General features: G+C 44.3%; 1 protein-coding gene across 2 annotated transcripts in view; it reads left to right on the top strand.

The window, feature by feature from the left end:
* The window catches only part of retreg1 (reticulophagy regulator 1), a 73051-nt gene extending 60494 nt beyond the window's left edge, over positions 1-12557 (top strand). For both annotated transcript variants that reach the window (XM_034183362.1, XM_034183363.1), the window contains 6 exons: positions 5246-5363; positions 5707-5791; positions 5872-5994; positions 8364-8434; positions 9622-9745; positions 11812-12557. In XM_034183362.1, coding sequence (XP_034039253.1) covers positions 5246-5363; positions 5707-5791; positions 5872-5994; positions 8364-8434; positions 9622-9745; positions 11812-12275 — 985 coding nt within the window. In that variant the 3' untranslated portion in view covers positions 12276-12557. The remainder of the gene's footprint in view (positions 1-5245; positions 5364-5706; positions 5792-5871; positions 5995-8363; positions 8435-9621; positions 9746-11811) is intronic.
* The last annotated feature ends 899 nt before the right edge of the window (positions 12558-13456 follow it).

The raw sequence follows: 13456 nt of genomic DNA, 5'->3' as shown, positions 1-13456 counted from the left end.
TCAGGCTCCTCTCCTGTGGAACCAGCTCCCAATTCAGATCAGGGAGACAGACACCCTCTCTACTTTTAAGATTAGGCTTAAAACTTTCCTTTTTGCTAAAGCTTATAGTTAGGACTGGATCAGGTGACCCTGAACCATCCCTTAGTTATGCTGCTATAGACGTAGACTGCTGGGGGGTTCCCATGATGCACTGTTTCTTTCTCTTTTTGCTCTGTATGCACCACTCTGCATTTAATCATTAGTGATCGATCTCTGCTCCCCTCCACAGCATGTCTTTTTCCTGGTTCTCTCCCTCAGCCCCAACCAGTCCCAGCAGAAGACTGCCCCTCCCTGAGCCTGGTTCTGCTGGAGGTTTCTTCCTGTTAAAAGGGAGTTTTTCCTTCCCACTGTAGCCAAGTGCTTGCTCACAGGGGGTCGTTTTGACCGTTGGGGTTTTACATCATTATTGTATGGCCTTGCCTTACAATATAAAGCGCCTTGGGGCAACTGTTTGTTGTGATTTGGCGCTATATAAAAAAAAAATTGATTGATTGATTGATTGTACAGCCTGACAGCAGCAGGGAGGAACGACCTGCGGTATCGTTCCTTCTTGCACTGAGGGTGCCTCAGTCTGTCACTGAACGAGCTGGTCAGCTCCACTACAGTCCGGTGCAGAGGGTGAGAGGAGTTGTTCATGATGGATTTGAACTTGGTTAACACCCTCCTCTCAGCCACCACCTCCAGAGACTCCAGAGGACAGCCCAGGACAGAGCTGGACTTCCTGACCAGCTTATTCAGTCTCTTTCTCTCCCGCTCTGTGCTGCCCGGGGCCCAACAGACGACAGCATAGAGGAGAGCAGAGGCTACAACAGAGTTGGAGAAGGTCTTAAGCAGAGGCCTGCTCACTCCAAAGGATCTCAGTCTCCTCAAGAGGTGGAGGCGACTCGGGCCTCTTTTGTACAGGGCGTCGGCATTGTGTCCAGTCCAGTTTGCTGTTGAGGTGAACACCCAGGTATTTGAAACTGTCCACAGTCTCTATGTCCTCCCCCTGGATGTTCACCGGTGGGTGAGGTGGTGGTTTCCTCCTGAAGTCGTTCACCATCTTCTTCGTCTTACTGGTGTTGATGGTGTTAATAATCACACTAATCCATTTGATTGTTTTGGGTGAAGAGACTCAGAATCAGAATCAGAATCGCCTTTATTGTCATTGTAATTTGCATTACAACGAGATTTGAGTGCAACTCCAAACTTCGTGGTGCGAGTAATTTTTAGCCAATAAAAGATAGTGAAATTTAACAGTAAATTATTCAGAGTATATGTACAACTAATATAAACATAAAATGAAATGTGGACCAAGTAAACTGTAAAATGAGAATTATATACAACTGTGGAATCATATTGTACAGGAAATATTGCACGTTTTACAGATACTGCACAAGAAACTTGAAGGTGTGGATTAGAGTGATTTGTTTTTGTTCAGTGCAGTGATCGCTCTGGGGAGAAAGCTGTCCCTGAGTCTGTTTGTCCTAGTTTTGATTGACCTATAACGTCGGCCGGAGGGTAGTAGGTCAAACGGTGGTTGCTGGGGTGGGATGTGTCTTTGCTGGGGGTCAGTACACAGCCTTGAGGGGAACCGGTGCTGAGTGTGATGTTGGAGGAAAGGTGGGGGCCGGGTTTCACAGACTGTGGGCCGTTTGTGAGGAAATCCTTTCAGATGTGCTTTCAGATGTGCTGCTATTGTCCAAAATGACGCATGCGCAGTGAAGCAAGGCGGACCGATTTTTAGGGGTGGGGCATTCAGTCTGCAACACCAGGGAAGTCATGTCCAAGCAGCAGGCTTGGTAGTAATTGTCGATTAGCAACACAATCCACTGTTGTTGGTTCCGGATATCCACGCCCGCAGAGAGTTGGTGTCGTGAAGGCTTTCCTTCTGTTGCTATTTGTTTATATTACATTAAATCCAGTGGGGTTTTTTTTTCCATTTCTTGTTTGTTTTCGGGTGAATCTAGCTAGCGAAACGCTGCGCCGTCAAGTCTCGCTCCTGTTGTGTTGTTCTCACGAGTGCTACGCCATCTTCCTACACCCCAGACAGTGGACAGAGAGTCCTTTTTTTGTATATTTCAAAAATCAAGCAGCCTAGATGGATGCCCTTAAGCGTATATTGAGCAGCAAATTTTTTTATGATTGATGTTTTTGTTAAAGGAATGGCTTCATATTGATGTCACACAGAAGTCATATAATGAAGTCATACAGTCAAAAACATCATGACAGACAGATGTGTATTTACTTGGGAGGTGACGGTCTCATTATTGGGCAGTAGGCTTATGACCAGAGGGTCCTTGGTTCAAATCCCTGTCAGGCCAGGAAATTACCAAGGGCTCTCGGGCAAAGTCCTTAATCCCCATGTTGCTTTTGTTGTAGTTGCTGAGCGCCTTGGCCTGACATTGGGGTGTGAATGGGTGAATATGAGACATCGTTGTCAAGTTTGTAATTCAGATTGAAAAGTGTTACACGTATATAAAACCAGTACATTACAGGGGAGGTGATGGTCTAGTGGTTAAGGTGTTGGGCTTGAGTCCAGAAGATCATGGGTTCAAATCCACACCTGACTGGAAAATCACTAAGGGCCCTTGGGCAAGGCCTTTAATCCCCTATTGCTCCCGGTGTGTAGTGAGCTCCTTGTATGGCAGCACCCTGACATTGGGGTGAATGTGAGGCATAATTGTAAAGTACTTTGAGCGTCTGATGCAGATGGAAAAGCGCTATATAAATGCAGTCCATTTTACATTTATATTGTGTGTACTTTGCAACCCACTGATGCTTTTTTTTTTTTTTTTTTTTGTAAGAGCCACTGTTTAACTTCCACCAAACGTCATGAATCATCTCAAGTCTCTGCCTTTTTTAGGAATAGAACAGTTTTATTGCTCTTGCATATAAAACACAATGTTGTTTTCCAGTCAATTATCAACTCGTGACATCCTGGTTTTCCATCATATCTGCATGCTGCTTTGATGATGATGTTGATCATGATTACGATTGACTGATGATGTTGATGTTTTTCTCTTTACATTTTGTTGCCTCCTTAAAGAAAGGGTTTAAGAACGGCCACATTTTGGGAATTTGGTGAAGGGTTTGTACAGTAATAATCTTTCATAAACTGCTCTGCTGCGTCTTAATGTGGTGAAACTTCACAGTCCGTCAGCCAAGAAACCCTCCATGTGTTTCCATGGAGAGGGCCGGCGTTCATGGAATAGTGAAATGGTTATCACCTCCGTCCCAAATGGATTGCTTCACCGTAATGCTGTCACATGTCCAGTCTATGTTTCCCTGAAAACCAAATTCCTCAGAGACATCACGTTTCATCATCAGGTGGCAGGTGTTTATGAGACACTGTAGCTCCTCCCACTGTTTTTCCTGCAGCCAACCAGACGTGTCTCTGTCTATGAAGTGGCTATAATTTATTATTAATTTATTATTTATATTGATACAGGGTTGTGCACTTTGCGTCTAATGCTGTTTTTTAAGTGTTTTCCTGTTCATACCAGCCGTTAAATCTGAAAGCTGCCAAATACTGATGTGTTGGCCACTGAGCAAAGCCGCTGGAGCAGCTGGAGATTATGTGCTGTTACATAATTTGTCAGTCTGTTGTTAAAGGAAGGCAAAATCTGTTGTGTTCATTGTTAAAATTTGTACATTTCCAGCTTTGACACTGAGATTTCTGAACCAGTCCGGTCTATTGATTGGGTGGCTGTGTCATATCATCAGAAGGCAGGACACGTTAATTTTAAATATCCAGGCCTGCATTGAATTTTATTCATACAAATTCTTTAGTGGATGATATCAACAACAATGAAAAATGTATTAATGTACTTTCAAGAGGTGAAGTGAGATTGGTTGCCTTTGTGTGCTATATTGGTTATGATCTATCTTTGTTGAATTGTGTCATCTGTTTGCTGCACATGACCAACACACAGGTCACCACCTTTTATAGCAATGTTGTGTGAAGTGAACCATAGCAGCTGCTGTGAGATCTGAACAGGTTGAGTCATTTGTGAGAACCCTCAGACTGAAAGAGAAACTTTATATACGTTAGTGGGTGGCCAAGAATATCGAGCATGGCCATATTGCGCGACTATCACCTGTTTGTCGAGTCACCATCCAGTTTAATGGTGGCTTATTTAGACTATGACATTTGTCACAGCAATGATCCACATCAATAAATGGGCCAATGACCGTCCATTCCAAATGGATCCAAAACACCATGAATGCTAATGAGGTGCCACCAACAAGGAGACTCGAACAGGCTGCCGCCCGTCTTCAGCTTTATTAAATTAAAGCAACCAGAACTACTTGTGGTGGAAGTATGTTCTTGAATTTGGGGGAGTATATACAAACAGTTTAGTCTATGGGCTCTGTAGGGTCCACATACAACCCAGGCTTTAGTGAGTACAGGTCCTGCCACCATCCCTACTGTAATTGGTCCACTCACACACTAAACCAGCTGATTCCATTGACTCTTTAGGCAGTTAGATGAGGTAACCACTGAAATCACCTGTTTCAGGTGCATAGGTAGAAGCAGTATGTGGTTGGACATATCTTAACAAACCAAGATTTTTTGGAAGCCTTAGGTTCTCTAGAATAGGTGATGAGGGGGAGGTGATGGTCTAGTGGTTAAGGTGTTGGGTTTGAGTCCAGAAGATCATGAGTTCAAATCCCCGCCTGACTGGAAAATCACTAAGGGCCCTTGGGCAAGGCCTTTAATCTCCTACTGCTCCCGGTGTGTAGTGAGCGCCTTGTATGGCAGCACCCTGACATCGGGGTGAATGTGAGGCATAATTGTAAAGCGCTTTGAGCGTCTGATGCAGATGGAAAAGCGCTATATAAATGCAGTCCATTTATCTAGAATATGAAATGGAATTGTATCAATGAAACCACTGAGAAACAATAGTAGTTCTAGGCTGGTATCTACCAGAACCCATACTCTAGTTTGGCTCAGTTCTTCGGGTGATGAGGGGTACACCACCTTTGTCCACTGTCGTTTCTTTGTTATTTAAGATACATGTTTAATATAGGTACATAGGAAAGCTGGACATAAAGAGCTTTATTATGATATACAGTATAACACACTGGTATACAAGGTACAACATGGCTACTATTGCACGTGGACCCTACATAGCCTGTGGTCCAGTTCTGGTGGTGCTGCTGCTTTGGCAAATTGTTGTTTTAGCGATGAATAAACCTCACGTCATCCTTTCTTTCCCTCCAGCTGGGAGCTCATAGATTCAAGCCAGAACAACCAGTCTGGAACTGGACCTCAGCTTGGTGATGCCCTCAAACTTTTCCTCCAGGAAACATCAACTTTCAAACAACAACATCCTGGCAAGGTGAGCTGCTTCCCGCCCCTGAGGTGCAGAACAGCAGGCGGAGTCTCTCAGAGTGTTTCTGACATGGGCAGATTTCATCACTGATGTGGGACATGGCGGATCTGATATTTTGGTGGATTAGATGAAGTGCAGAAAACAGCTGGACAACAGCATTGATGCAGGATTTTTAACTGATTTTCTTTCATGCACAGGCTGTTGAATCATTTTAAAGAACAAATTCATTGACAAAAGCTGCAGAAGCTCGTTGGTGCACATTTTAATTTGCCTAATGGAACACTGCATGAACTTTGTCATTTTTTTTAACATTAAAAGGTGTAACTGTCAGTTTTTCTTTCTGTCATAGTTTTGCTTGCTGGTTTGCAGTTTGTGCACCTTCTTTGCTGTTTTAGGACGTTACATTCCAGGAATTGTAATCTCGTATATTCTAGGTGAGTCACCTCTTACATGTTATGCACACGACCAGTAAACCCAAACCAGAGCTGAGTCCATGTGTGGTCTCACTCTGCAGTGCTGGCCATCTTCCTGTGGCCTCTGATCTCGTCTCGTGAAGTTGGACTGTGGCTGGATCCAATTCTGCAGAAGTTGGACTTTGGCATTGGGGAATTTGTCCAGAAGATCAAAGAGAATCATGGTAGGTAGCGATGTCTTCTTTATCCTTCTGTCACTCAAATGATTGCTGAGTTCTAAAGGGAATGTCACTGAAAAGTATTACACCACCAGGGCACTTCCACTCAGAACGCTCGCTCCAGGCTCTGAAACTGATTAAAGTAGTTTGTAGTCTAACATAAAGAAATCTGTGGACTTTACGGTCTGATTGAGCCCTCTGACCCTTTGTTTAATGGACAACCTGGGGTATGTCTCTGGGCATGGTCCAGCACATTGGTACCTCATTGTTGATGACTCCAGCAGATGGAGAAGGCCAAGGACACGCCCATGTTTCACCTGGCTCAAGCATAGGTGGTTAGTTTGGAGAGGTTGGGATGAAGCAGTGGTCTGCCTGGCTGTTTGTCATCCAGGACCCAAGGTGGTTCTGTGGTGTGGTGGATGTAATGACACCTAGAGGTGAGCCTTGATGAGCTCAGATGAAGCCCACCCAGAAGAACAAAAAGATGCAGTCTCTTGACTGGCCACTTGAGGTTGGCTGCAAATGTGAGCAGGTTCCCATTCAAGTCCATGTTAAATGTCCAACTTTAGAGCAGAATTAAACATGTTTACAGCCTGGTACAAAAAAATGGTTTTGGGCTCTGTAGGTAGTTTCCCCTCTGTGGCAACTGTACAGAGGGTGGGTTTTTTTCCTAGCTTCTTATGTTTTAAGCAGAAAGCCATAAAGTTATGTATATTTGGGGGTGTGGTCACTTTGACCGACAGTGGCTGAGCCCAGCGAGTCGATTCTCAGGCTAGCGTGGGTGCAGGTATTAAAACTTATAACATGTTGAAGCTTTTTTGCATTACTGACTTTGTGCTCGTACATGTCATGTTACATTGATTACTTCAAAGTATTTATACTTTATGAACTTTTTGTATGTACATCCACCAACAGACAGAAGAGGGTGGAGTTTCTATGGTGTGTGTGTGTGTGTGTAGGTAGGTTGTGGTTCTCCATCTTTTGTATTCAGACAAACCAACATTTCTTAACATTGCACCCAGTGAGTCAAAACTTCACACATTCTTGAGAAATGTTGGTTTCATCATCTTCAACCGCTTTTCCGTGTTCGGGTCGCGGGGGCAACAGCTCCAGCAGGGGACCCCAGACTTCTCTTTCCCGTGCCACATTGACCACCTCTGACTGGGGGATCCCGAGGCGTTCCCAGGACAGTGTGGAGATATAATCTCTCCACCTAGTCCTGGATCTTCCCCGGGGTCTCCTCCCAGAGGGACATGCCTGGAACACCTCCTTGGTAGGTGCCCAGGAGGCATCCTTACCAGATGGCCAAACTACCTCAACTGGCTCCTTTCAACGCGAAGGAGCAGCGACTCTACTCCGAACTCCCCACAAATGACTGAACTTCTCACCCTATCTCTAAGGGAGATACCAGCCACCCTTCTGAGGAAGCCCATTTCGCTGCTTGTACCCGCGATCTAGTTCTTTTGGTCATGACCCAACACTCATGACCATAGGTGAGAGTAGGAATGAAGATTGACCAGTAGATCGAGAGCTTCGCCTTTTGGGTCAGCTCCCTTTTCGTCACAACAGTGCGGCAGAGAGAATGCAATACCGCCCCTGCTGCGCCGACTCTCCAGCCAGTCTCATGCTCCATGAGGTACTTGAACTCCTTCACTTGGGACAAGGCCGTATTCCCTACCCGGAGTAGGCAATCTATCGGTTTCCTGCTGAGAACTACGGCCTCAGATTTAGAGGTGCTGATCCTCATCCCAGCCGCTTCACACTCGGCTGCGAACCGATCCAGCGAGTGTTGGAGGTCACCGGCCGATGAAGGCTACAGGACCACATCATCTGCAGAAAGCAGTGATGAGACCCTGAGCCCACCAAACTGGAGACCCCCCCAACTACGCCTCGATATCCTGTCCATGAATATCACAAACAGGACTGGTGAGAAGGCACAGCCCTGGCGGAGGCCAACCTCCACTGGAAACGATTCTGACTTAACAAATCAAACCATTTGGAGCATAATTTTGAAAGAACATGACTTTTATCCAAAGCCACCAAAATAACTGAAAGTTTGTGAATGATCATACTCAGACTGAAGTTTAAGTCCTTTGTGGGATTTATTACAGTTCTTATGGGTTCTGTCACGATGCAGCGTTTCATATTTAATGATGACAATAATGTTTTCTGGTTTCACTTTTTCTGTGTGAAGGTACATTTGTTTTTGGTTTGGAAGTCATTTTATGTCAAATGCTTTTGGTCTGTAGGTCACATTAAACAACCAATGGCAAGCTAAAATTGGTGTTTTCTGCAGTTTTCTAACATCTTATCAAAACAATAAATGACCGATAAATGTGAAATGAAAATAATGGCCTTTGTGTGCTCTTTTTCAGAGAAAAGACTCTTACAGCATCAGGCTGAGAAAGCGGGCATCGAGTCCGACCTCTCCTCCATGTTTCCAAAGGTTTGATTGTCACATCGAAACCTAATTAAGCTTATGATGACCATCACTGTTGACGTAACGCTAATTAAAATTAATGACATATGATCCACATCAGCATCAAGGCTTATGTCAAACAGAGATGTAATGTTCCCAGCCATGTCTGATAGCATTGGAAACAGGGCTGATGGAGTGCCCTCTGCTGGACAAACTACATAGTGACACTATTCCCAAAAGCCAAAGTGTTTTTTTTTTTTCTTCATGAAAAGGTTTTCATATTCGCAAAATTAACGCCAATACCGAAATGTTAGTGAAAGGCTCCTATTGGCTGGGATCATCAGCCAGCTGATATATTGATCAGGGTCTATAATGTACACGTGCAATTAAAGTTATCTGTGACATTCAAAGTACGAAGTGCGATGACAGGAAATTTCTTCTTCTTTGAATGGGTGCTTATCAAAATGCAAAATAATCAAATTTAAAAATGAACACTGTGTTTTAATTTTTTTTTTGTTTTTTTGCTGTTTTGTTATCATGTCCAACAAAAGCAGTTTCTCTTTTTGTTTGAAGCTCTCAGATTACAACTCAGCCACTAAAGTAGAATCTGTGTCTCAGAATCAGGATCAAATTAAGTTCTCACATCCAAGGAACTTGATCTGGTATCATTGGTGCATAAACAACAATAAAAAGAAAAGGAAAAAATACTTCTGTAAGACGTGAAGGAGTCAAATAGACAAAATGGGCAAAACTATGTTCACTGTCAAATAAATATAACAGTGGAACGGGGCTGTGCAAAGGCATGCAGATGTACAGTACCTTTCAGTACAGGGATGACCGATCTGTACTTTGTGGGAGTGGGGGGCAGAATAAATGGGAGTCTGGCATTATTAGTAAATCCAGCTGCAAACAGAAAGAAGCTGTTTTTGTGTCTTGAGGTTTTGGTCCTGATGGACCTCAGCCGTCTGCTAGAGGGGAGGGTGACAAAAAATTTGTGTCCTGGGTGAGAGGGATTGGCCACCATCTTCCTTGCTGGCCTCAGGGCCCTGGAGGTGTAGGTCCTGTAGGGATGGCAAGTTGCAGTTGATCACCTTCTCTGCTGCGTGGATGATATGCTGCGGTCTGCTCCTGTCTTTAGCAGTGGCAGCAGCGCATCAGACAGTGATGGAGGAGCTGTAAAAACAAATTTACTAATTTGATCTTTTTTCCTACAGCTCGACTCCACAGTGTGTAAGGAAATGTCTATATCAGACACAGAGGCATCAGATTTGACGTGGACAGACAACGGCACCTTCAATCTGTCAGAAGGACACACTCCACAGACCGAGAACTCAGATGGTAGGTCTCATAGCTTCATGGAATCCTAAAGGAAGCTCAGAATTTTCCCAACAGTCTAGAAACAAAACGCACACGTTGCTGCTGCCGCTGTTCCGCCCACCTTGCTATCCCACATTCCAACACAGAACCCCAGTAATCCTCGGCTCCTTCACTCAGGGCAGCAGCTCACCCCAGAAAAGGAAGGAGCAGTTCAATAATAATTTTATTCGTGTCACACTGCTCCTTCAGAAAATTCCAAACTGCTGAACATAAGCAACAGAAATAAGCATTTAACAACCAATATCAATAGATCAAAAATCTAAATATCAAATGTTTTCAGGTCCATAAGTATTTGGACAGCAATATCATTTATTTTTGAGGTGTATAATTTTGTCTCTGTGCTCCACCACAACAGAGTTTAAATTAAATAATTGAGATGTTCTTGTAGTGTAGAGACATTCACTTATCTCAGCAGTGACGTACATGTCTCTGGATCCTCAGGCGTTCAGATGTAGAGATGCCTGGGCACAACTTATGGAGTCATAAGCTCACTGGACAGAGGTTTTTGGGGATGCCGATGACTTTGCAGGCTAACAAAGGTCCCAGTCTTTAAGGTCCTGGTGCTGCCCGTCTTGCTGTATGGTTCTGAATCTTGGACATTAACCAGTGACCGAAGGCAATGACTGGATGTCTTTGGTACAAAGTGCTGAAGGATCTTTACAACTGGAATGACTTTGTATCAAACAAGTGGTTACTGAGAGAGACTGGGACGAGGAGGACCACTTGCATTGTGAGGTCTGGTGTTGTGATTTGCTGCATCCATATCTTGGATCCTGGATGCCAACCACCCAGACAGGTAGTTGGTCTATCCCCAACTCTCCAAAATAGCTGTCTATCAGTCACAGCCAGGAGAAATGTGAGCGTCCCCTTGGCCTTCTCCAGCCACAGGGGCCATCAACTCCACCTATGTGCAGGATCATGCACAGAGAAAGTGATAGTCCTCAGCTTAGTCTCCTGAAGTAACTATGAGACATGAAGTCACTCCAGCAGAACCAAAGGATCCTCAAGAGTGACCTGGGACCAAAGACATCCAGTCATCACTGGTTAGAGTACAAATCTCACATCCATACAGTAAGATAGGAAGCTCCAGGACCCTAAGGACCATCGTTCTCCTGATATCAAAGATATCAGCATCACCAAACACCTGTGATCTCTGGACTCCACAAAATCTTCACAGGTGTCTCTGAACGTCGCTGCTGAGATGATTGAATGTCTCTTCAAGTTCAACACTTTCACCACCATACCGAGTCCAAGAAGTCATTAAAAGTCTGGATCTTAGTCTTGATCCAGGACAATCACAAACCCAGAGACTCTGATTTCACACTCTGCTGCTCAACCACTGTAATCAGGATATCCACTTGTTCCACAAAGATTACAGCATCGTGTACCAAGTCAAGGTCAGTAAACCGTTCCTCGCTAATAAAAGCACCTAAGATCCTGGTCTCCACAACCCGACCCAACACTCTGTCAATGCAAGCATTGAACTGTCAACTTTGTACAACACATCCCTGAGGAACGCCGGCATTCATACCCAGTCTCTGCCTTCACTCCGTACAGCACTCAAAGCACTTTGTAAAAATCAACAAACAAAAACACGGTTTCTCTTCCAGGTACCATGAACACGAATCGGAATTGATAAGACTTTTATCAACACTGATGACATTATGGATTAATACGTCAGTCTGGTTCTTTATGGATTCCCTTCTTGATTCCTAATCAGTTATCCGTGTGAAAAATCTCAGCCTGCAGAGGCTGTCTGTGCAGCAACGTTTGATGTCAGTAACTGTCAGAAAAACATACCAGCATTGATCAGAGGAATTAATATGAAGCAGATGATTCAAACCGCTTGAAAAATTTGGAACTGGATCTCAAATTGAACCGGTTCTCTGTTCCCATTGGAGCTTAACTGTTAATAATGTTTGGATGATTAAGGTTGTAAAATAAGTTAACTAAGCACTGTGTCTCATGGTGGCGCTGTTGGGACTGTGATTTGGGTTTTTGTTTGTCTTTTTCACTCGATGGCGCAGATCTTGACAAAGAAGAAGTGTTTGCCGGTGGCCTGCCAGAATTCCCCTCACTTGACAACGGTTCGCTGACCAACGGTGACGATGACGATGACTTCAGCCTCGGTCTTCTCTCACCTTCTCCTCACTTCCAGCAGCCGCCGGCCTGCAAACGTCAGATCTCTGACAAAGCCCTTGAATTAGTCAACCAGGTGGCGAGCGACGCCATCGCGGCTGCAGTCACAGCCGCCATACAGGAGAGAATAGAGGCAGCTGCTGGAGTCACAGGGCAGTCTGCACTCCCAGAATGCATCAGGCTGTTGCCACTGGACCCAGCGGCAGAGTCGGACAGCGAGGTCGAGGACTTTGAGCTGCTGGATCAGTCGGAGCTGGACCACCTGGAGGAGAAGCTGGAACTGGGAGAGCAGGTCAAGACTGACACAGAATCTTCTGCCGGATTCTTCTACAAAATCCTCAAACGCCGCTGACCAAGTCCACATGGGGTGGGAGGGAATCCAGGTGGAGGAGAGGGAGGTTTTACCCAAGAGGACAAAAATGTTTCTGTTGCTTGTCCTGCAAAGCATCGATTTGAACGCCTGTCAGTCTACAAGAGTGTGACAATCATCCACGGGTTCAGGACCCCTTTTTGTTTTTATACAATTGCTGTGATTATGTTTGTCAGAGAAGGTTTTTTTAAACTTGTTTTTCCAGGTAAACTTTTTGATTATTTTGAACATTAATGTCGCAGATCATCAGATCCCAGTGAGTGCCGAACCGATTCCTGTCAAATATTTCACACCATCCAGAAGTTTCTAAATTTACCCAACATATCAAAGTCACTTTAATAAGTAGCTGAAGTAACAACATAAAATCACTATGAGCAATTCAGCAGAAAACCGTCATTGTTTACAGGCAGAACTTCAAACCAGAATTTTCTTCTCCCCATCAGTTTGTTATGAGCAGAATCTCTGTTTTAAAGTTTTGGGTTTTTGATTCTATCTGAATTTGTTTTTATTACTGAAGCTGTAAGAATGCACAGTAAGTTGCAGTTCATAATGTTCCATGTGAAGCTGTGTGAAATAATGATGTATTTTCCACAGTATAAGTATTTTTACTAGTTTACAACTCGCAGCAACCTGACAAGTGATGGAAAATGGTAATGGAGCTGAGGTGGCTCCTTTCCGTCTGTCTCCACTCCAACATTCAGATGTATCAAAACTGAAATGACTGGGAACATGTGCGGTGCGTCACGCAAAAATCCTGGCAGGTGTACGCACGTTTCTACAGCTATTGGTCAACTGCCGACATGTAAAGGTGATGCTAGGAACCGTTAATGTGAAAACATGAAGTCATCGTGATGTGCACATCAGATACACACTTATGAACACTTAACACACCCATGTTTGTAATTATATGGGTGGATATAAAAGCATGCACAAAGTGATGAGGAAAATGGCACTAACAGTGGCTGCATTAGTGTCGTTAGAGGACCTTGTAAATGGTGCAATCTGAGGTGAGCGTGTATTCAGGGAGTGTAAGGAGTTACTTGCAAATGACAATAATTGGCTCATGAACCGATTTTGAACACCAAGGCCAGTGTCACTGGAATTGTGTGCAGAACTGCGGCCGGTCCAGAGCGCAATACGGCGAGGAGCCAGGGGTTGTCTGT

This window comes from Thalassophryne amazonica, chromosome 12 (genome assembly GCF_902500255.1).
Source record: "Thalassophryne amazonica chromosome 12, fThaAma1.1, whole genome shotgun sequence".
NCBI classification, from domain to species: domain Eukaryota; kingdom Metazoa; phylum Chordata; class Actinopteri; order Batrachoidiformes; family Batrachoididae; genus Thalassophryne; species Thalassophryne amazonica.
This window is presented reverse-complemented; position numbering and strand designations above follow the sequence as displayed.